The following is a 23,181-nucleotide window of genomic DNA, read 5'->3' on the forward strand; positions in this document are numbered from 1 at the left end:
TTTATTTATTTTTTTGAAATTCGATTATGATATCATTTTAGAACATATAAATAATTCACCTGGTTTGCAGATAAATAAATGAATAAATAAGTATTATCTAACAGCTTTATTACATATTTTCAAAATTTATAAATTAATAAAAATTTGAATATATATAATATTTTATAGAAAAAATAAATTTATTATGTAATTTTTTTTAAAAAATATTGTTAATAAATAATAATAAAATTTTAATATACATAAACAGTACGTGTAAAATATTTTGAATTATAATTATACATTAACATAAATATAAAAATAATTAATAACCCTACAAAATTTATCACATAAACAATTTCATATTGTTAAATGAAAAATCTCTTTATTATCAATTTTTGGCATATAGACAAAAGACATTCTTCATAGCCGCTGTCCCAGATACCAAAAACAATAAATTACTTTATGCTGCTGCAGACAAACACAGACTGCAGACAGACTCTTACCTGGTTTGCAGACTGATTATGTGTGTTGTCTTGTCCATTTTGTCTCATATGTGCATATATCCATACAAGACAAGTTTGATAAAATGAGGATAGTCAAAGGAATGTCAGATCTATCTTGAAAACCGCCCTATTCCATTTGTGTGCTAAGAGAATTAATTGTTGCTTAATTTACACTCAAATCAGACTGCTGTATATACAATATGGGACAGTCTCGGTTGAGAGAGAGTGCACATTTTGAGAGCTTATCATAGAGAAAGAAATTATTGTAGAAGCTCTCATTTGAGTCCCTCTTTATCTCCATATTTTGCACCTGTGTTTGATACACAAAATCCACCTGAGAAGTTGCCGGAGGAAGGAGTTCTCAGAGACCCAAAGGACATGACAACCAGCTTGTTGGATGCATTGCTCTAGGCTTGTTGTATACAGTGGTGTCAGTACGCGTTTGTGACTACCAGTACCTGTGCATTGAATGCAAGGTAAGCCTTTATGGAGGATACGTGTTAAGTGAGTTGAAGGTTGTTGTGTACTATTTTCAGTATTGATTATAGTGGAGTATCTCCTGGATTGGGATCCCCCAAATGTAGGTTGTTATAACCGAACTGGATTAACAAATGCATGGCTCATTTATTGTTTTTATATCCTTGTCAGTGAGCTGTTATTACGGTAAGTTAACTGCGCTTCAGAGGAAGTTGACCCTATTTAAGGTGTTCGAAGTAGACTTGTCGAACCACCATTTCCCAACACATGTTAATTAAAATAATGCACGAAATTTATATATACATATACATATACAAGTTTTTAGTAATAGCATGGTAAAGTATATGAATTTAAACTTGTAACATAAGTTGGTATATGGACATACACTTTTCCAGAAAGGATCATTTTTTATATGCAATTGGGACTTTGCTATATTTGTAAAAACCTTATCATCCTAACTTTAGTTTGGTGAATATTTGCTTTGATGCAAAAATTAAAAATTAATCATATATACGTGTTACTTTTTACGAAAAGTCACCCATTAAATAAATCGATATATATTCATTTATTTTTTTAAAATTAGATAGATCAAGAAATATTAATGTTTTAGTAATGGTATTTATTAGTGTATAGAGATACCATTTATTAAATTAAGAAATAAATATTAGTGATTTGGGTATGTTCCATTTGTGGCCATTAACTCTTGATTGACTTGGAATTCAACACAAACTAATTTTCATTGAAAAAGAAGTCTTGGGACATTCCATGGAAGGACAAGAATTAATATATTTAATTATGTCTATATTTATAATTAAATAAATGTATGTCCTTTTGACTTGTCGATCCTTCAATCTATCATAATTAATTTTTTTAAAAAAATATAAATATTTTTGCCGTGTGGGGTTGACCTAAAATGTTTGTCATATTTTCCCACCGCCCACTATGACTTTTTGTCAATAATATGTTTTTGTCATATAATATATTTTTTTGGGGTAAATTAATATCTTTTGAGTATGTCTTTTGTAGGGTTCAATTCTGCCCTAATTGCTAAATGATTATGACTTAATTATCGTTTTCCTGTAATAAAATAGAGTGTTGAAGTGATAACTAAGATTCCATACACGAATTTTTGTTATATTTTTATTTTTAAATTTTTTAATCGTTGGTTACTTAGGTAATTAGTTGCAAGGAAGTAGGTGGTTTATTTTTATTCTTATTTTTTTAATTAGTTTATTATTTTTGGGGTGGATGGCGTAGAGTTGACGTCATTGCCACATCATTGTAAGGGTAATCTCGGAATTGGATTAAAAAATTTATGTCCGTCCGATGGAGTTGCGAGGAGAGTTTCTCATATTCTAATTAATTAAATTATATTGCGACTTGCGAATATATAATTAAATTACATACTTTAAAATAATAATAATAATAATAATAAAATTAACATGGATTATTAAAGTATATATTTACAAGTGAAAATTTCTATGTGATTAAGTAAAATATAGGAAAAATGACAGTGGTACCAAACCCACACGCTTATTTACATTTACTAATTTCTCAAATATATTACCGTATAAGTTTTACTATCCTAAGGTATGGAAGTGTAAACTTTTAAAAATATTGGAATACATTAATATTATGCTTAATTTTTAATAATTTGATCTTTATTTAATGTCTATTCTATATTATACGTTTATTATTTTATGTTACGTCAAAGATAGATTACTTTACTAAAAAAATAGTAGATTTTAAAAAAGTTACATCATTTTATGAGTATATTAAAGCACAGATGAAAATGGTTAAATAATGGAGCAAAACGTGTATATTATATTGAGTTCTTATTTTGTCGAGAATAATATTGATTGAATAATTGTGATGGATTTTACCTAAAGTCTAATGTATGATTGATTAAACTTCCACCATGCACCTTTTTGTTTTATTATTATTTTCACCATAATGGTAACTTACTTTAGTAAAATGAGTTATTCCCTAAACCATCATCAAGAGTAAAAGAGTTTTTCTTTTTTTTTTTTTTACACATACTAATTACTTCTGAATAGTAAACACAATCTAAACTATCATGAAAAGAATCATGTGTGTAGAAAATATTTATCAACTCTATATTTGTTTGAATGTTTTTTTTTTTTATTTTTTGTAAAGAAAATATTTATATACTCTATATATATATCACATATATAACAATGAATATCCGATCAAAAAAAAAAAAAAAGATATAACATTAAATAACTTTTTTTTCTTTAAAAATATAAAATAATAATAAAAAACTACACTTATTCGGGTTCGTTTGAAAATTTAGGGCCGAGTTAATATTGGGCTAATAGAATAATGGGCCCATTAATCTAAAGGGCAATTATTGCATGTTGCATTAATGGGCCTTTTATGAATTTATTCAGACCATATTCCATCCTGAAACTTTTCAATAATTTCTACTGCCTTTTGTAATTACATTCTAGGACTAGTCCCTCCTAGAATGTGTAGGTTTTAGGATTGTGAGTTAGGAATTTATTGAAATTTGAAAATAGTAGTATAAATCTAAACTAGAGCAAGTATTTAATAATGTGATATAAATATGTAAATATTTGATATATTGAACCAGGAATTCAAAACATATATATATATATATATAAAAAAAAATACAATTATTGTTTGAATTTTGATCTAATAAAAGGGAAAGATAAGACATTCATTACTTAAGCATTTGTCATAACATAATATTCATAAGAAGGTACATTTGCATCATCTAATTAATTTCTTCTCCTAACTAATCTTGGAGGAAAACAAATTTTGAATAAATTCTTCGAGATCGGGAAGTTGTTGGCTATCGTTGTAGTTGTACATGAGAGGCACCATTCTTGCAAGATTCAAAGAAGCTTCATGAAACAATGCTCGAGTAGTCGACAAATTATTGTATGAACACAAACACTCCTTGTTTAGGCGCTTCCATTCGATCGCTATCATTTTCTTGACATGCTCTCGGGCTTGCGCCAACGACACATGCCGGTTATCTTCCATGTAGCAAGCAATGTAAGAACCATCTTTGCCATCTTGATGCTCATCCTATTAATATACATATATATATATATTGTAATAAATATTCGAAGATTTAAAGCTTATCATTTATTTTCATCTTTTTCAAGTACGATCAAAAAATTACTAACATATAACACAATATACTAAAATTGACATCAACTTAGCACAACATCTTCTGAATCAAAAATACTTTTATACAAAAAATATTGTTCGAATTTCAAAAATTTCTTAATGAATTTTTGTACCTTGGCGTTTCCAAGATCATCCCAAAGGCGAAGAATTGTTGCTACAGAGGATATAACCGTCGACATGCCACAATCTACACGAGTTTCGGTTCCATGTAGTCCTAAGAGGAAGTAGAGGTTTGCGAGAAGAACATACACTCCGGAACTAACCTTGCCATTCTCCAAATACTCACGAGCACTCGGCACCTTGCCAGAGGTAAACCACTTTGCCTCGATGTAGAAGGCTTTGCACAAATTCGCCCACTACAAAAGTGATACGAATTCATGTTTAGACAAGGTTTTTCGAACATGTATGAATCTTGTAAGAAAGTGAACTTAATTAATTCCTCGCATACCATTTTTTTTAAGTAGTCGATAGGGTTGTGGCCGTGCTTGATGTAAATGGCGCGAGCAATGTCATTAGTAGTGTCGAGAAGGGCCTTGTAGCACATCTTCATGTAGTCGGGTAGTGTTCCGGCTGCATCATAGTCCCATCTATATATGCATCATTTGAACAGACAAAGTTCATTTTCTTTGGTGCGATATACCAAAAGTATTGGGAAAGTTTACCGTGGCAAACAATATTTTTACACGATTGAGAGTATTAAAAAAATTATAGAACCCTTACTTTTCTATGGCTTGTGTGAAGGCAGCTAACTCATGTGGCGTGCCGTAGAGATCGAAAACATCGTCTAGAATGTATATAAAAGCAATCGACTTTGTAAGCAAGATCCTCTCCTCGGACAATCCGATATTGCCCATTAGCATCGCCATCGACCATATATACCATTTCTTGGGCTGATTTCTTGCCAACTTTAGCTCCTTCGACAAGCCTAATCCATTCCACCACCTAGAACATATATATATATATTAATTACAACATCTCGACAACGAATATCAAGTAATGCAAGAAAAAAACCAAAAAAAAAGTCGAAATCTTTACTTGTGAGCATGGACTAATTCGTCTTCGAATAAAGATTGCTTCATATGCAAATCCATCTCCACAACGGATCGCAGCGCATGCTCCCATCGGTATGGTTTTTCGCTTGCGCCGCGATCCTTGATCAACACGATGTCCCTTTGTGTAATTTGCGTCAAGCTCTTGTGGTATGGATGTTTTAATCGGACATAAATATTGTTCGAAAGTATGCTGTCTGTGTGCGGATTGGATAAGCAGTATTGATGGAGGATTTTGGAGCTGAACTCTTCTGCTTCGTCGAGTATAGTCTCCCCTTCGAAGCTCAGCTGCGCCGCCTCGTACAGCTCCATCAGTCCGGCGATGTCGATGTCTGGCCTTCTTCTGTCCACGTCGGACCACCCACCCCTGCCCTTCAGATCATTGAATACATCTACATGGCCCAATTGAAAGAAGTTTCCAAAAATCAGTCGAAATCAAGTATCAATTAGCATTGATTAAGATTATATTAATTACCTGCAGTGATGTGGTAGCCATGGCATCTGAGGAGACGGAATGAGAGAGAAACGTTGGCGAGACTGGGGATTCCATTACAATGAAGTAACGGTGACTGTGACTGTGATTTTGTTTGGAAGCTGTAATGGTGGTTTAGGATTGCAGCATTAATCTGGCTTCGATATTGGTTGGTGAGTCCCAACCTGTGGATTGCATCTACCATCACCAAACTATGTTTTTGTCCATGGCTGCCCTCCAAGTACTGCCTCAGCTCCTCCACTCTCATCTCGTAATCCTCCTGCATATCATATTATAATTTTATCATATACGATATATATATATATATATATGTAAAGCCCAATTAAATTATGTGTATATACATATATATATATGCCTTGACAGGAGTGGCGAGGCGACTGCAAGGACGATGAAGGGAAATTAGGGGTTTGGAGTTGGGGATGAAACTAGGATGATGATGACGATGATAATCAAATCGAGGATGGAAGAGATTCATCATTATTATCTCTTATCTTCTTATGTACACAATAATAAATTAAATTGTTAATAATACTACTGCTGAAGAGATTACAGATATAATAATATAGATGATGATGAATTGGATAACCGGCCCATTGCCATATCATTATATATATATATAAGTTCTGAAATATTATGATATTTAATATATATTAAAAATAAAAAAAATTCTGTAAAATATTGGTATTTATTTATTATACATAAATATATAATTCTATTTTATATAAGTGATATATATATATATATATTAATAGATTATTTGCCAACTACAAGAAAGCGACTTCGTTTGTATGGGGCCTCACCGTCCATCAACTTATGGTTTAGAGAAATGAAAGTTTTAGAAAAAAAATAAATAATAAAATAATAATAATAATAAATAAATAAATAATTTATGTTGTTTGATTAGACCTGAAAATAAATAATAGTAGAGTCTTATTGCATGCTGTTTATTATTATTATATTTATTTGTGCATCTTTTTATATATATATATATATATTAAATAAATGACCATTTATTCTTTTTTTTACATTTCTTTCAATTGAAATATTTGTTTTACATCAAAAAAAAAAAAAATCAATTCTAAATTTTCGAATTAATTATATTTCTCTACAATTTTATTCACACGTATCATATTTGTGGAATAGGATAGAGTGTGACAATTGTGGGCATATCAAATGAGACGTTAAAAGTACATTATTGAATTGAATGAGTGAGATTGATTAATAATTATACTGCTATCATGCAAAACATGTGGTCGGTCCTATTTAATTTAATTTATACTTTTATCATAAGGTTAGTTCCGTCCTCACATTTAAGGACTCTGCAAAAATTTAATACATACTTATATTTTTATATTAATAATAAATAAATATTGTCTATTATAATTAAAATTAATAGTAATATTGATAATTTTTAAAATGACTTATTAATATTTAAGACTAATCTTTAGTTTATAAATAAGCTAAAAATATTAATATGTATATTATATCTATTTATATATTTGAAAGATTTATAACCCATCAAAGTGCTCAGTATTAATATTTTATCAGTTTAAATTTATTTATACACAATACTGATTTTTTATAGAATTTTATTTAGATTTTTTATATTGGTTGATGAATAGGTCTGTTTGTTTTTAATTATAAATTAATTATGATGGAGGGAGGAAGGAAGGATTTTATAGTATTTAATATTAATTAATTAGAATTTATTTTAATAGTAATATATTAGTGCATATTTCGGTTTTACACTAATCAATATATAGATATAATTATTTTTATAGGTAATTATGCATCCGTTTGAAGAATGGATTGTAGCTGGTGATGGAAATAGACGGCCTGGTCAGGCTTTGCTAAATAGACTTGGTGTTTGGCAAATAGTTTTTTTGAAGAGCTTTTTAGTTTATTGAACAACTTTTAGCTGTTTGATTCGTCAAAAAACTAATTTAGGTGTTTGGTAAATTAGCTTTTTGGAATAGTTTTTTGGACAAAAAAACTAATTTTTGAAAAGCTAACTTACCCACCGTTTTGAAATAGTTTTTTCTGTAAAAATTTTTTTTTATTCCTTATATGCCTTTAAAAATTTATTATACATTTTATACAAATAAATACATTTTAATTATTTATTAATTATATTAGAATATTTTATTATATTATAATTTTACTTTTATAAATTTAAAATAATTAATTTTTATATAAAAATTATTTTAATTGTAAAATATATAAATTTATTAAAATCAATATAACATAGAAAATATAAATATAAATAATTTATTTTTATATTAAAATTACATTATATAAATTTTCTATTAAAAATAAATTAAATTTATTGAAAATTATAAATATAATGAACTAATCGATAGCTAACATAATAAATATATACACGAAAAATTTATTATTTTATATTTTACATCATTTTCAATAGAAAAAAAAACTATTTATATATTTTAATAAAAATATATTATTTTTTAAAATCTAACTGTAATAAAAATAAATATTTTTATAACACTTTTACAATTTTCAATAACTAATAACAAAAAATTTTAAACATTCTAAACTCAAAAGAATATAATTGAATATATTATAAACAAAAATAAAATAGAAATGTCCTCAATTGTCATTTTACTTATAAACAACTAATATCAAACAGTTATTTTACCAAACATTTTAATACAAACAGCTAATTGAATCAGCTAGTCGAACCAGCTAATTGAATCAGCTAACAGCTATCAGCTAATTGAGCTAACAACTAATTGTCTTGTCAAACACGCGCTTGACCTGTTTTAAAAATATTAGGCCTGTAAGTCTGAATTTTTTTAAAAGTCTGACTTAGCCTACAAGCTTATTTAAAAACTATATAATATTTTTATTTATTTATTTATCTAGAAATTTAGTTAGAAATAAAAAATAAATAAAGTATAAACAATTATTTAATATATGCAAACAGCTAAAAAATTTTATTTTTTATAATAGATTTATAATTAAAATTATTTTAAAAATATTATTATTAGATAGAAAATTATTTTTAATATATAATTATAAAAAATATTTTTATAAAAAAATAATAGTAAGTATTAAATAGTCTGACCTGTTAATTAAAAATATTTTTTTTAAATTTAAAATCTGTTTTATTTAAATAAAAAGACTTTAATTTTTTTTCTTACTTGATATTTTTAGTAAATCAATCATGCTAAGCTAGGCTGATTTATTCCCATCCCTAATCGTAGCCACAGGCTCTGTCTCCCTGTTAATCATTAATAATCCTATTATAGGGCTAAGGAGCAAAAATTAAATAAAAATTCTTATAATTAAATATATGTTTTTTTGTATTTATATTAATTATATATATAATATTGTGCAAATACAGTTAAAATTCAAACTTATAATATAAAAATATGTTATATTAAAAAGATAAAAGAAAATAGAAATTAATCTTCTATTAAAAAGTAATTTTAATTTAAAAAAATATTAAGACCTCCAAAATGTAAAGAGAATATTGGAACCCGTAGCCAAGAGATGTCAAAAGTATAAATTTATGACTTCACCAACATGAATTCATTTCACACAATTAAGTGATTTATTCTATTTTCTCAAAAGAAAAAAAAAAATCATATATTATTTCTTTTGATTTATTTTAAATAATTATAACAATTTTTACTTATTTATATATTAACCGCAAATGTATACATTTATAAATCTAATTATATAATATTGACAAATTTTAAAACATAAAATTATTTTAATAAAAGTGATAAAAAGTATAAAAATAATTGAGAATATTTATGAAAATTGAAAAATAAATTTATGAAATGAATTATGCATAAATAATAATGTTTGTTGTAAATAAATATTGAATAAAGAATAAAAATTAAATATTGATATTTTGATTTTATCAAATTAGTAATAAGACAAGTTAAATTAATGTAAAAAAAAAAGTAAATTTAACAAATGGAATGAGTAAAATTTGTGTTTAATATAGTTTTCTGATTCAAAATATTATTTTTATAATTTTTGTCTTTTTCATTTAAAAATAATTTTTTATTATTGTAAAGAGAATTCATATATAAATATCAAAATATATCTAATATTTACAAAATATTAATTTATTTTGTATTTGTAAAGACAAAATTATTAAAATTATTTTATATATTTACACTAATCAATAATATATTATTAATTTTAATTTTGAAAAAACAAATGAATATATATATTAAGTTAGGGGGAAAGATTATATATATATATATCTATAATAAATTAAAAGCGGTAAATATATGAAACAAAAAATTTAAACAAACACACAATTAATTGTGTTCGTATGAACATTTTGGGGCCTGTTCATATTGGCCTAATACAATAATGGGCTTATTTTATTTATTGATTGCATATAAAACTCTTATAAATCATATGGCATTATTTTATTTATTTATAGTATTTTTTTTAAATTATGAAATTGTACTTATAAAACATTTACATCTCACCAAATTAAAAAAAAAAAATAAAAAAAATCAATTAAAAAATATTATTTTACATAATAATCAATCCAGATATAATTGCATAATAAATAATAATAGTTAATCATATTGTGTGCAGAACATATTCTTCATCCAAAGTTTTGTAATTTTACATATAATTATCCAAGTATAATAATAATAATAATAATAATAATAATAATAATAATAATAATAATAATAAATATTATTTTTAAATAAATAAATAAAGACAAATCATAACTTAATTTTTACAAAATATAACTAAAAATTTATCAAATTTTTAGTTATTTATTTTCTTTAAAGAAACCTATATCCCCATTTATATAAGTTGAAGCATATTTACAACTTTGATAGAAATAGTATTTGGCCCATATATTTAATAAAACCCAATAAATAAATACAATAAAACATAATATATTTAATATTTATAAGAAAAAGACAAGTATATATAATATAATTTACCATTTTCTAAATTGATATGAAAAAAAATGAACAGTTAGTATAAAAAATTAGTGTTTGACATAGAAATTGTTAAACTTTTTTTTTTTTTTTTTTAATATGAATAATATCTGTATTTTATTTTATGAGAATATGTATTGTATTTTTTATATTATTAATTTGTAAGTGTGTTGATTTTTATTTTATTTTATTTTGTAAAACACACCTTCTACTTTAACAAATACTTCACTAAGCAATTTATTATTGTATTTTCTACTTATTCTACTCACCCGTAACTTTCTTTTTTTTTTTTAAAAAAAAAAAAATCATTATACCTTTACTTGACTTTTTTGTAATATGCTCTCTTTTCTTTTTTTTTAGTCATTAAAAAAAAAATATATATATATATATTATTTCTTTTCTAGAAAATAATCAATACTAATTTTTACTATTTTTAACTATTACATTTTATTTTTTTTAACCGTAGAAAGTAAAATAGTACAAACCATATTAAAACTAGTACCCAAATACAATGAGTTTATTTTTAATAAATATTTGTATTTTGTTTTTACTATGCAAAGTTATGATTTCTCTAAAATCATTATGAAATTTTCATACAACTATTTTTATTTTTATTTTTTATAAAAAAAACCTAGAAAAGAAACAAAGATATTATTATACCAATTCTTGAAACTTCCATGAATAAAGATTAGCACATTTTTTACATAAGCCTATTGTAAATCCCTAACATTGTTTCTAACACATTATAATCTCATCCTACAAAAAATAACAAACCCTCAGAGCACTAGTAAAACTTGAAAAAAGAAATCCTATGGTAATGGAAGATTTATGCATTATCCTTTCTCTCGTTCATGATTTATATATATATATATTTATTGATAATGAATTTACATTTCAATGCTGCTCAGAATGTTTCCCTACAAATCTAGTGGAAGAACTGAAAAAACCTTACCTACAGAAAAAGCACAAGAAATCACAAAGCATAAGAACTACTGTCTTATATATGATCATAGATTCAGGCAGATTTAATCAGATTTTAAGTTCGTTCAAAATCAGAATTGTCAGCAGCTTTTAATTATGATATCAGGCATTACTATTAAACAAATTTAACCCAAATCCTAAATTCATATAAAGGCCACTGAATCCATAACATTCCCATAAAAAAATTCTAAAAATTCACAGTAGCAGGATCATGTATTTCAGTATTCCAAAGCAATCAAAGAATGAACGTCCAAAACTTGAATCAAGCAACAATGGCAATGTAATTACATCTTCATTACCTCAACTTTTACCTTGGATCAGTGGACTTCAAGGCATCAAGAACCAGCTTAGTCCGAGCGTGCTTCACCTCGAGCATCTTCAGTTGAAGCTCAACCTCCAGCAGCTTCAGCTGCTTCCATTCTCTCCCTTCCTCATCATCCCTGCGCTGCCCCTCGAACAATTTGGATCCAATTCTGTATATCCTATCTTCCATGCTCACATCTTCCGACCACAGCATTTTGGATGACCACACCCTTTCGACACAGTCATTATGTTTCATTGTATCCACATTTTTACGCTCCTCATTCTCGACTACATCATTGTTCTTCCGGCTTCTGATTGTTGCACTTCCGTTGGCTTTCGGAGTACCTTCCCATATGTGTTTAGATAATTCGTAGGCTTTCTGCTCGTGTGGTTTGGAGAAGGCTCGCTCTTTGCCTTGCTTTTCTTTGCTCTTGTTGTTTTCATACTTCTTTTTCAGTCTCCTGATTTTGTCCTGCAATTGATTCCTTGACACATCTACGTGGAGATTATCCTTGATGAAGCTGTGGAAGGCGTTCAGGTCGGTGACAGGGTCGGATTTCGTCTTCTCGGCGTAATCGACCATTCCTTTCAACATTGCAATCTCATCATCCTCACTCCAGAGCCGCTGGAAATACTGTTTCTTCGAATCGTCAGACTTCTTCACAAGATTTTCGGATTCGAGCTCTGGCTGCTTCGTCTTTTGCCTCTTCGAAACCCTCCCGGCGTGTTTCTCCTCCACGGAGCGTTTTGCGCCGGCAGATCTACCCGGAGTCACAGCCTCCGAAACCCTACGGTTCAGTGCGGGCTCATTGGCGACGCCGTTGGATTTCTTCAATGGTTTCGTGCTCGGCACGTCGGACTCTGTTTCGGATTCGGATTCGGATCCTGATTCTGTTCCCAAGTCCGTCTCTGTTTCAGATCCCGATTCAGATTGTTCCTTCATCTGCCGGATCACTGATGTGGATTGAGGTTGGGATTTTACGACCGGCGGCGGCAATGGAGTTTCCACAGTTGGTTTACGCTCTGGTTCGGATTCCGAGTCGGATTCCATCGAGGCTTCATCTTCTTCGTCACTGCATTGCGCTTCATATCGTTTGGAATCCTGAGGCCATCGATTCCTAGCCATTGGAGGAATGAGAACGCTAAACTGTACTCTAGGGTTTCGTAGAAGGAAGAAATTAGGTTTGGTTTGTATCTTCTTGAATGGGTATTTATCGTTGCGAGGGAGAAGGGCGCTGAGCTGAATAATAATAATAATAATAATAATGGAAAATTTAAAATATAAAAGTAGAACTAATAATTTAAATATTCCAGAAACAGGTTGAATCAATGAAATTGATAAATTAATTTACACAAAATAACAGTTGCAGTGGGGCCGGGTTGTCGAATTAATCCGGGCCGGGCCCTATCCAAGCTTGGCAAGAACATCATTGAGTGCAGAGACAGTCTGAGCGTAGTATTTCTCTGCCTCCGATGAGCTCTTTATCTTGGCGGCATGATCCAGCTGATGATCAAAACAAAACCATTCAATCAGAGAGAGAAATGATTAATTGTTAACAGAGAGAGTGTTGTACTGACATCGCTTATGGTCTGGAAGAGCTTAGAGATGAGGTCTTTGAGGGCTTTCTTCTCCTCCCTGGGCTTGGCGGAGACGATGGTTTTTAGGTCGTAGCGGAGCAGCTCCGCCCTCAGACGGAGGTCGTTCTGGACGTAGGGCCAAGCTTTCTTGTCAATCTGCTCCTTCACATTCACTATGTCTTTGGCGGAATCCTTCGCCCTTTTGGCAGCCTCTGCCGGCGGCAATGGCTGGATGAAGAATCGATCTTTCAGAGGCAAATCCAGGTCTCGTGCAATGTCCGTGTTTAGTGTTCCAGCTGCAAAATTACAGTACGTACAACCAAAACAACAATTAATACTACTAATCGATTAATAATGTGAATTGATTTGATCTGATTTGATTGATGCTGACGGAGTCCGCCGGAGGGTGGGGGCGGCGGGCCGATCTTGATGGACTTGGCCTTGACGTCGGCGAGGACGGCTTGGACGAAGGAGGCGGAGGCAATCCCTGCGGCGGCGAGGCCTAGAAGGGCTCGCCGGCGGCTTGGGTCGGTGTCGGCGGGGATGTGGTGGTGTGCGCGGATGCTGATGAGGGGAGCTGATGATGATCTGGTTGGGGATGGGGCGGCGGTGAGGTCGGCGACGGATTGGGAAGAGCCGAGGAAGGTGTTGGAGAGTGAGGCCATTACTTGAGACATGGTTGGATTCTAGATTGTCTGTCTGTCTGTCTGTGTCTGCGTGGAGCTGATGAAGATGAAGATGATGACGATGCGAGCCGGGATCAATCGATCGATGTAAGCTGATGAAATTCTCATTTGTATATGTGCAGTGGAGAGGGCCTTATCTGATTTGGATATGGTACGGGCTCAGACTCACCACTAGTTATGTGACACGTGGACGTCCCCGATTCTCTCTTGTGGAAGTGAAGTAAAATTTGCTACAGGCCCATTAACTAACGTCCATATATTTAGCCCGAAGCTTGGCCCAATCCATTCAAACCTATTACTGTTTATTACGTTTTAGAGTTATTTTAATTAAGGTTCGGATCAATTGAAGCAGATACATCGTTCTTCGGTAATACAGCAGTATCAAATCAAATAATTGAAATATTGAATACATAAAAAAGAAAATGATCCAAAAAATAACAATAAAAATACAAAATAACAGCAGTAGAAGAATACTAGAAAGAATATTAATTAGCTGAAGTAAACCGGGCATTTCCTATCTCTATAAGCTGGGAGTATCAAACCGTCCGGCCCAACCCCGACCGGGCAGTTGGCGTGGACCCGGTGGCGCTTGCTGTCCCACGACGATATCTTGAACCGAATCGTCGACGTGATCTCCAGCCGGAAAACCACCTCCCCGCGGGCCCGGGCCGCCAGGAACTGCTGCCACCGCTGATTCGTCACCGTCAGCGACGCGCCGCCCAGCACTCCGGCGATAACCGTCGTGTTTTTCGGCTCCTGGTAGAACGGGAAGAGCACCGGCGCGCCGCCGATGCTCTGATCCTCGTAGAAGACGGTGATGGCGGAGGAGTCGTAGTAAATCCCGATGTTCTGATTGGAGTTGCGGACGGTGGCGTTGTAGATAATCTGGGCGTTCTCGAAGCCCTCGGCGGCGGCGGCGAGGGCGGGGATGGAGAATTGCTGGACGTGGAAGCGGGGGCGGTGGGGGCGGAGGCTGAGCCAGAGGATGAAGGTGATGATTCCGACGAGGAAGAGGAGGCCGAGGAAGATGGTGCAGACGAGCTTCGAGACTCTGGTCGTCAGACTCTCCTTCACGCGGTGGGCGTAGTAGTGTGCCGAGTGGTGCCGCTTCATCATCTCCGGCGTCGCTCTGATCGGAATCCTGTTTTCCGGCGACCGCATTTTTGTGGGCTAGGATGAACGGACACAGATGAATCCGCCATTATATGTTTGTACATATATATATATATATAATATGAGGAATTAATTATTTTTGTTGGTCTGTTTACGCCGATGGAAAGAAAGGAATCATGCAGTGTGTGATCTTTTTGAAGATTAGAAAATTAATAAATTGAAATAGAGAATGAAATTGGACGATGAACATGTGAAGAAATTAAAGTGGTTGGCGTGGAGAGGGCAGAGAATTCGATTCTAGATAGTCATTTCGTCCCTACGGTAAGTATAATATTGCATTTGCATGTGTCGGAGCTGCCAACAACTCTGCATGCCTTGAATGAAAAGGTTTGGATTTAAGGAAGAATGAAAAATGATCCAACTAACATACTTTAATTATATTTAAAATGTACTAATCTATAAAACAAGTGAGATCAGACTTCTTGAAGTTATTATACCAAAAATAAATACAAACAGGTTGAACAGCAGTCTTTAATTTTTATAAAGCACTTGCCATCTACTTTTCAAAGTCTTGCAGACGAAGCATTCGCAAGTTGTACATTCCGCTATAGGAGCTTGTACCTGCGGAGGGGTGTTTGCCGTTACGAATCGTTTCGTGGAATTACAAGGTTGTTTCCTGATTTAACATGTACGATACGTGACGCCACCCAAACAGCCCTTCTAATGGGCACTACTTTGGTGGTTCGTCGTCATTATTGTTTCTTGCCGTGGAAGAGTCATCGGAGGCGGTGTGTTAGTTCTGGATTTCTTATTGATACTGATTGTGTCGCCGTTTCCATGGAGTATGCGCAATTCGTGTGATTCAACCGCTGCTTGAGGTATGGATTCTGATCATGAGTTTCCCCCGATGTTTCGTGCTAGAGAATCGGATGAAAATGGAGGCCCGAAGATATCGGTCTCTGGCGGCCTGAATAGTTTGCAACACTTGGTGGTGGATATCGAACCTTTTTCTCATCTTTCAGTGGACGAAACGGATGCGAATTCGAGAACTGATGTAAGATTTCATTTGTTTTTGTTTATTGCAATTCACTCGAAATTTCGACGGAATTGAATTGTGCTATGGATTCCCAAGTATAATTCAGTATTCAAGATTTACCTATTTATAATCATTCTCCTGTGGCTGTTGATGTTGATGGTGGATACACAAGTTGCAGAGACACCTTTCGGGAAGAAGCGGCGGGAAGAGAATCAGTCCAACGTCGCCATCCGGTAACCGTCATTGTTCTGCAGAATGTTCTGGAAACAGATGTCATTGATTATTATTTTCTTTTGTACTGATAATCGAATTTGATCTTTAATCTTCTTTTCACGAAACAATCGATCCCTCTTTGCATTATACAGTGGCTACCCATGCGCCACCGATCTTCTTGATTAATGATTTTGTGTGGAAAATTCTTAATTCTTTTGAATAATTTTGAAGTCTTCATAAGACAACACCGTTTGGCTTTTTCACCAAGAAAATTTGAAAATAATTTACATGTAAGTCCTGGCCATGGCCACAATAGTTTTCTATACTCAAGATGGCAGACACTTTTCAAATCAGGGCAGCCACAGGTTATGGTCCTCTCTGTTTATGGACACCAGCCATACTCCTTTTAGTTTGTCATACCCGCTGTATATGTTGCAACCTGTAACAATTGATGGAACTGAATGCAGCTATTATATGTGAAGGTAGTGTCCCTGAAATCCCAATGGTTGCAGCCATCCCCCATGTCCATCACCAAATCACTGTCAAGAATGATTCATTGTCAGAAAGCAAATGCAGAGGCAAAAGATCTAGGTTCCGTCGTTCTTCCTCTACTTTGTTGTTTGTTAATCCCAGAAGGATACTTATCCTCTTTGCTACTTTGTAAGCTCTACCCTGATTCTTTTTACTTGCACATTTCTTGTAGTTCAGACAACGGCGATTAACTATCTATAATGTTCGGATCATCTGTTGCAGGTCATGCCTGGGAACAATGTTGCTGATCTATTTCACACTGTCCGTTGGAAAGCTTAACACAGACGACATGGATCTAAATTGACAAATTACATGAAACTGTAAGTGGCTTACTAGAAATTTGATATTGCCTGGAATCTAGAATTGTATATATGCATAAGAAGCATAGAGAATTAAAACTTACATGGATGATAGATGTTTAGAAATAAATATAATGATTGATCAATATACAATATTGATAATTCCTCTAAGCCTCATCATTACTACACTCTGATAGAAAAAGGGATCTTCTCAAAGATTGTGTTTGAGAAACCTGGACAGGCCAATCTTGTATCCAAAAACCTTGACATCTTCTTGCACCTGCTTTCTATACTCCCCAAAGCTAAAACTTCTATACACCCGAGGTTCATCAGCTCCACTCTCTACAACTGTCTCAACTGATGGACAGAAGAAGTAGGCTGCTGAGAACCTCTCGACCACCGGATTGGCCACCACCCGGTGCTCGACACTCTTGTACATGCCATTGCTCCACGCCTGGAACAGGTCCCCGATGTTGATAATCAGGGCCTGGGGATTGGGTTTGACAGCAAACCACTTGCCATTCCTGACTAACTGCAGGCCTCCGACGTTGTCCTGGTGCAGCACTGTGATGAAGTCGCTGTCTGTGTGCGGCATTATGCCGAACACCTGTGGATAAATCGGGCAGGCAGGGTACCTGTTTAGGCGAAGGTAGCAAGTCTTTGGCAAACATGTTTCTTTAAAGAAACATGAATTCTGGCCCATCTCCTCGGCCAGGATGTCCATGAGCTTGTGTGACAGCTCGGACACCAACACTGCGTATTGCTCCATAATTGAGCTGGGAATTTATAATATCCTCGTCAGAGACATAGACATATGTGATATATATATATTGTTAACTTTGTTAGGCTGATTTACAATATTCATTTTCAAAATATATATGTGAGTGATAGTGTGTTGGGATGTTATATGAATGAATGAAGTGGAAGGTGCATGGAGGGGCACGTAGGCAGCAGCATGAGTGGGGATGTCTGGGAAGTAGGCACAGAGAGAACAGAATCCTTTTGGCATTGTCTCATTCTGTAAGAACACACACACATTTGAAAAAATATATATATAAAGAAATCACTGTCAAGGAACCATGTAGAAAGATTCCTGCCAACCCTTTTTCTCAAAATTAAATGTTAATTGAGTAGTTGTAGTAGTATATGCAATTAATTACTATATGTCCTTATTATAGATAGATATCAACTATGACATTTAAGATTAATATAGAAAATTACCTGAGGCTAGTGTGTCCACCCAAGCCCAACACGTCGCTAAGGGACACATGAAAAGCCTCCGACCATGAAATCTGCTTCAAGCAGGTGGCGGACGGCGTGCCCCAACGGTAACTTCCGGTGGAGAAGTTGATGTCGCTGTAATTCATCTTCTCCTGGAAGGGCTTCCTGAACAGCTTCACTTGCTCTTCTCTCATCCTCTCCAGAACCTCACAAGAGATTCCATGGTGAATCACTTGAAAGAATCCCCATTCTCTTGAAGCCTCCGCAATCTGCTTCTTGCACTGCTGCCTCTCGGATTCTCCGAGGTGGTTTAACTGATTGAGATCGATCAGTGGCAGCTCGCATTCCTCCACGGCTGACAGTTCTAGAATGTTCTTCCGACTCTTGCTAGAGAAACTGCTGAGGATGAGATCCTTGTACGTTTCTTCGAATGGTGGGTCGGCTGATTCTTCCATTCCTATGGGCTGAAATTAACAAGTTAGATTAATTGTTTTGGTAAAACTAACCCTGAGAGAAATGCATGTTTTAGTTTTGACAGTTCGCAGACAACTTAGGAAACGTACATACATATCTATGTTATATGTATATGTTTCTTGTTTTGTCTTCGATGAAAACGTTGTATCACTATTAATCTCTCCGATCTATATATTGATGAATATATATGTAGACAAGATTGTGCCTCTTGTCCATTTTGACTACTGTGTGTCTGTGTCTTCAAGAATATTAATTGTCAAAAATATATCCACTATGAACGAGGCATATACTTCAGTTGGGAGTGAACTTTAATTTGCATACAAACTGGCTGGTTTTATTTAACAGTAATATTTCCGATTGCCTTTACTTGGTAGGATTTGTTTTTACAATTTATATTGTGAATACCTTTCACGTGACTGGTAATATTTATTCACGTAAAAGTGTATATAGTAGTAGTTTTCTTGGGATGACGAAATAAAGGTGACAGAATCAAGGCTACACTGTATATTTATTTTATACTAGTAGAGTAGTATAAACATACTTATGGTCAGAATGATGAATATGTTTTGACATTGGTGTATATATATGACACATACGTACGTACTTTTGCCCCCCAAAACAACCCACGTTTCAGAAGTTGTACTCGACAAAGAATAAAAGTTGTATGGGGCAACGAACGTAGAACGAGAAACTTGGTGCACATGCAGCATTTGAGAATTGTCTCTCCCTCTTATGTTTTAGATTTACAAGAAATAGAGCTTACTTGGGTGAGATGCTCTGAATCGTTGACAGACACCACCATATCTGCTCAGTACGATTTCAATCTTCTTCTGTTATAGATTGGTAGGTAGGTAGCTAGCTAGCTAGCTAGCTGTTGATGCCTTTATCGATCCTGCATTTGGAAACACACATTAGCTTGCTTTCAGAAGTCACCATATTTAAGATTAACCTGCAGCATGCATATTATCAAGTTGCATTGTCATATAGTATATGACTTACTACTCAGATATGAAAAAGTAGGTAGCTAGGGTATATGGATGGAGAAGAAGATCTAGGAGAGTGTGATATATATAAGCTAAGGGAGATATTTAATTTATAGAGAAGCAGAAGTGAATAGATGCATGGTGGAGATGAGATGAGATATATATATATATATGTGTGTGTGTGTGTCTATATGTATATGAGGGAAGAGGAGAGGAGAGGAGAAGAGATGACCACGCGGCTCATGGAACAATCACTCATCCCATCCCCCCATGCAACTATGCATGGTGCTGATGAATGATGATGGGTTAATTATGCAAGTGGTCTCTCTCTCTCTCTCTCTCTCTCTCTCTACCCTGAAGTTTCCTCATTTGCCAATAACTCATTTACTATTATTTCTCCTTTTTTTGGGCAATCATCATTACCATGTTTTAACTTTTACCTCCAATCATTATTCAGGCCAAGTAAAAGGACCAGCTATAGGATGCTTAATAGTGTGTAGGATAAATTCGTGACCCTAGAGAGTCATAAGGGGAGTTTGGTGGAGAGATTCGAATGGCTGAGAAATAAAAATAGATAACGAAATTAGAGAGAAAATGAATTGAATAGGGAATGAAAATTAATTTTATTGTTTGATAAAATAAACGATTCAGTTGAGAAATGTAAAAACAAACGCAGATCGAATGAGAATAAATGATTAATCTGACAAGGGAACTTTAACAAGTGAAAATTAATGAAAAAATATTTATAGTGATTTCTTAGCAAAAAATTATAAATTATATATTATATTTTGTAAGATTATATGTTAGTACATTTTTTCAAAAATCATAAAATTTAAATTTTTGAATAATAAAAATTGAAATAATATAATTTTTTAAAAATTATAAAAATTAAATAATATAAAATAATAATAACAATAATGTAACCTTCATTTAAAACAATTTTTTTGGATATAGGAAAGAAATGAAATAATAAAAATGATTTATTTTTTAACTTTTATTTTTCTAACTTAAATAAATAAGAGAAATAAAAAATAAAAAAAAAAAATTATTTATCTCATGTCAATTTTCTATAACAAACACAGCTAAGTTCCTTCATATCTTGCTTGCTATACATGACTAGCGCCTCCACAATTGTGGATTCTTATAATATATATGAAATAAAAAAAAAAAAAAAAGGATCAGAGGTATGACTTTTAATTAACTTTGTTTTAATAAGGAGGAAAATGCTATTTAGTCACGGGTTGGCTTCTCTCTTAACTATTTTTAGTCCTCATTACAATTGGTAATAAGTCAACTTTAAATAGGACTATGGTTCAGAAATGTTTCTGCAAAATCATCATCTATAGATTGGACTTTCTTGCTGATCGATCTGTGCTAATTAAATTGGTATTTATAATTAATAATGTCGACCAGTAGCAGCAGCTAGTACAATTTAATTAATTAATTAATTAATTAATGTAGTAGTATTAGAAAAGGCTAGGTGGAAATTGAAACAAGTGGAGATGAATACATTTGGCTGTGGTTTTTCCAGGTGTGTGAGATATTTAATGGATTGGAGGAGGAGGAGTAGTAGTAGTAGTAGTACTAGTGTATGTGTATTGATATATATATATATATATATATATTTATATCATAATTGAAATAGAAGAACAGGGCAGGGCACATGATGATAGATTAATTAATTAATTAATTAAAATAGGATGCATGGAATGGTAGGGCCAACTGTAATAACGGCAAGGTCGACTACTCCATGTCGGCATGGCATGGGATTCCCATGCACACACATTGCTATATTAGGTTGATAGATTTTTAAAATTACAAGTTAGAATAAAGAAATAAATCTTAAAATTTATTTTTATTTATATTTATGTCCGATCAAAATTATAAACTTTATTAGAGAATGAAATTAATAGGAGCAAGGTCGTGGCATTTACCTAATAAGAAGACGACAAGTGTATGAGGGGTCAATCAACACAATTATATGTCGGTACATGAATCCTGCACTAAAAAGTGACACAAATTGCCACATGATTTTGTGGGCTCTAAAATCATTTTTTTTTTTAATAATAACAATAATATATATATATATATATTCTTTTTCCAAAATATCTTCTTCAATAAAATGTGTCTAAATTTGTGCCTCGAATTCTGTAAATGGTGGCACTTCCAAAAATAGGAAAGGACATTTTCCAAACGTTGGACAGATAAAAAAGCTATTAGTGTGTGTGTATCTATACTTTCTGTACTCTGTATATATAAAGTTTGCAGAATGTGCTCATTTTATTTCCATATAATATATATATATATGTGTAAAAGATTACTAGTCATTAATCTATAATCTAATTGGGTTGAAGCATAAAGATAGTGGACTATGTAATTATAAATCTATTTGATGTTTATATATTAATTAAATGAGAAAAAAAAATGTTGAATTATATATATATATAAATGTTTTAACCTACATTAGAATTTAATTTTTATATATTCCTTTCGGTGTAAGAAAAATTGGTAGAAAGTGGGATTGGTGGTGTCAAATATGTTATATATATATATATATATGTTTATATGATATTAAAAAATAAAATAAAATATTGTGGGTACATGATGAATCCAACATTGAAAGAGTCGCACATTGCCACATGATTTTGTGGGGTCTGATCATTAATCATTAATTAAAGAAAATGATAGAGATGTATGTATATATTTTTTTGTGTGTTGTGTTCTGAATGTATGTATACAATTCACCATGGGATGACTTGTTATTTTTTAAAATAAAATATATGTGACATACTAATATATATGTTTCCCATCGTAAAAAAAAAAAAAAAAAAAAAAAAGTACTATCATATTTTCCACATTAAGTTTTAATAGGGACATTTACTTTTTTTTTACAAAAATATAAAAAAGAATACACATTTTACTAAATAAAAATATTTTCTCAGGAAATATTAAAAAAATGGAAATAAAATGAAATGAGGGATGAGAATTGTATTCCCTCTCCATTTGCAAAAATTAGTTACATTTTCTTTTTATTTTACAAAGTAAATGTAACTAATTTTCACATATAGAGAAAGTATTATATATTATTTCTAGGTAGTTTGTGTTTTTTTAGTATATGATTTTTCTAAAAAAACAT

The 23,181-nt window shown here is 32.3% G+C and overlaps 6 protein-coding genes across 13 annotated transcripts; 1 reads left to right on the forward strand and 5 right to left on the reverse strand.

Annotated features, from left to right (window-relative positions):
* Window positions 1-3,659: 3,659 nt before the first annotated feature.
* LOC127254015 (tricyclene synthase 0e23, chloroplastic-like) lies at window positions 3,660-6,264 on the reverse strand. Of its 2 annotated transcripts, none has more exons than XM_051278865.1 (7): window positions 6,037-6,264; window positions 5,664-5,940; window positions 5,175-5,580; window positions 4,860-5,081; window positions 4,588-4,726; window positions 4,253-4,495; window positions 3,660-4,034 (listed from the first exon to the last, which is right to left on the reverse strand). In XM_051278865.1, exons 1-7 carry the CDS (start codon window positions 6,157-6,159, stop codon window positions 3,735-3,737), a joined length of 1,710 nt encoding a protein of 569 aa, XP_051134822.1. In that variant the 5' UTR covers window positions 6,160-6,264; the 3' UTR covers window positions 3,660-3,734. The 2 variants fall into 2 exon arrangements, with proteins under 2 accessions (XP_051134822.1, XP_051134823.1); XM_051278866.1 differs by having other exon boundaries at window positions 6,023-6,179.
* A 5,496-nt stretch (window positions 6,265-11,760) lies between these two features.
* LOC127254979 (probable transcription factor At1g11510) lies at window positions 11,761-13,049 on the reverse strand. The gene has a single exon (XM_051280373.1). The coding sequence runs from the start codon at window positions 13,035-13,037 to the stop codon at window positions 11,916-11,918; it is 1,122 nt and encodes a 373-aa protein (XP_051136330.1). The 5' UTR covers window positions 13,038-13,049; the 3' UTR covers window positions 11,761-11,915.
* A 135-nt stretch (window positions 13,050-13,184) lies between these two features.
* Window positions 13,185-14,276, reverse strand: LOC127254980 (oxygen-evolving enhancer protein 3-1, chloroplastic-like). The gene is made up of 3 exons (XM_051280374.1): window positions 13,881-14,276; window positions 13,490-13,785; window positions 13,185-13,415 (listed from the first exon to the last, which is right to left on the reverse strand). Exons 1-3 carry the CDS (start codon window positions 14,164-14,166, stop codon window positions 13,317-13,319), a joined length of 681 nt encoding a protein of 226 aa, XP_051136331.1. The 5' UTR covers window positions 14,167-14,276; the 3' UTR covers window positions 13,185-13,316.
* Window positions 14,277-14,486: 210 nt separating this feature from the next.
* Window positions 14,487-15,568, reverse strand: LOC127254981 (NDR1/HIN1-like protein 26). Its single transcript, XM_051280375.1, has one exon. The coding sequence runs from the start codon at window positions 15,334-15,336 to the stop codon at window positions 14,665-14,667; it is 672 nt and encodes a 223-aa protein (XP_051136332.1). The 5' UTR covers window positions 15,337-15,568; the 3' UTR covers window positions 14,487-14,664.
* A 222-nt stretch (window positions 15,569-15,790) lies between these two features.
* Window positions 15,791-18,410, forward strand: LOC127254984 (uncharacterized). Of its 6 annotated transcripts, XM_051280380.1 has the most exons (5): window positions 15,797-16,342; window positions 16,497-16,557; window positions 17,005-17,197; window positions 17,291-17,388; window positions 18,289-18,410. In XM_051280380.1, the coding sequence occupies exons 1-4, from the start codon at window positions 16,169-16,171 to the stop codon at window positions 17,370-17,372; spliced, it is 510 nt and encodes a 169-aa protein (XP_051136337.1). In that variant the 5' UTR covers window positions 15,797-16,168; the 3' UTR covers window positions 17,373-17,388; window positions 18,289-18,410. The 6 variants fall into 6 exon arrangements, with proteins under 6 accessions (XP_051136338.1, XP_051136342.1, XP_051136337.1 ...); XM_051280381.1 differs by lacking the exon at window positions 18,289-18,410 and having other exon boundaries at window positions 15,791-16,342; window positions 16,503-16,557; window positions 17,291-17,430; XM_051280385.1 differs by lacking the exon at window positions 18,289-18,410 and having other exon boundaries at window positions 15,791-16,342; window positions 16,503-16,557; window positions 17,024-17,197; window positions 17,291-17,430.
* Window positions 17,579-20,186, reverse strand: LOC127254982 (gibberellin 2-beta-dioxygenase 8-like). Of its 2 annotated transcripts, XM_051280376.1 has the most exons (4): window positions 20,062-20,186; window positions 19,826-19,954; window positions 18,589-19,052; window positions 17,579-18,143 (listed from the first exon to the last, which is right to left on the reverse strand). In XM_051280376.1, the coding sequence occupies exons 2-4, from the start codon at window positions 19,862-19,864 to the stop codon at window positions 17,579-17,581; spliced, it is 1,068 nt and encodes a 355-aa protein (XP_051136333.1). In that variant the 5' UTR covers window positions 19,865-19,954; window positions 20,062-20,186. The 2 variants fall into 2 exon arrangements, with proteins under 2 accessions (XP_051136333.1, XP_051136334.1); XM_051280377.1 differs by having other exon boundaries at window positions 19,826-20,181.
* Between the last annotated feature and the right edge of the window lie 2,995 nt (window positions 20,187-23,181).

The sequence above is a fragment of the Andrographis paniculata genome, unplaced genomic scaffold (genome assembly GCF_009805555.1).
Source record: "Andrographis paniculata isolate CXL003 unplaced genomic scaffold, ASM980555v1 Contig52END, whole genome shotgun sequence".
NCBI classification, from domain to species: domain Eukaryota; kingdom Viridiplantae; phylum Streptophyta; class Magnoliopsida; order Lamiales; family Acanthaceae; genus Andrographis; species Andrographis paniculata.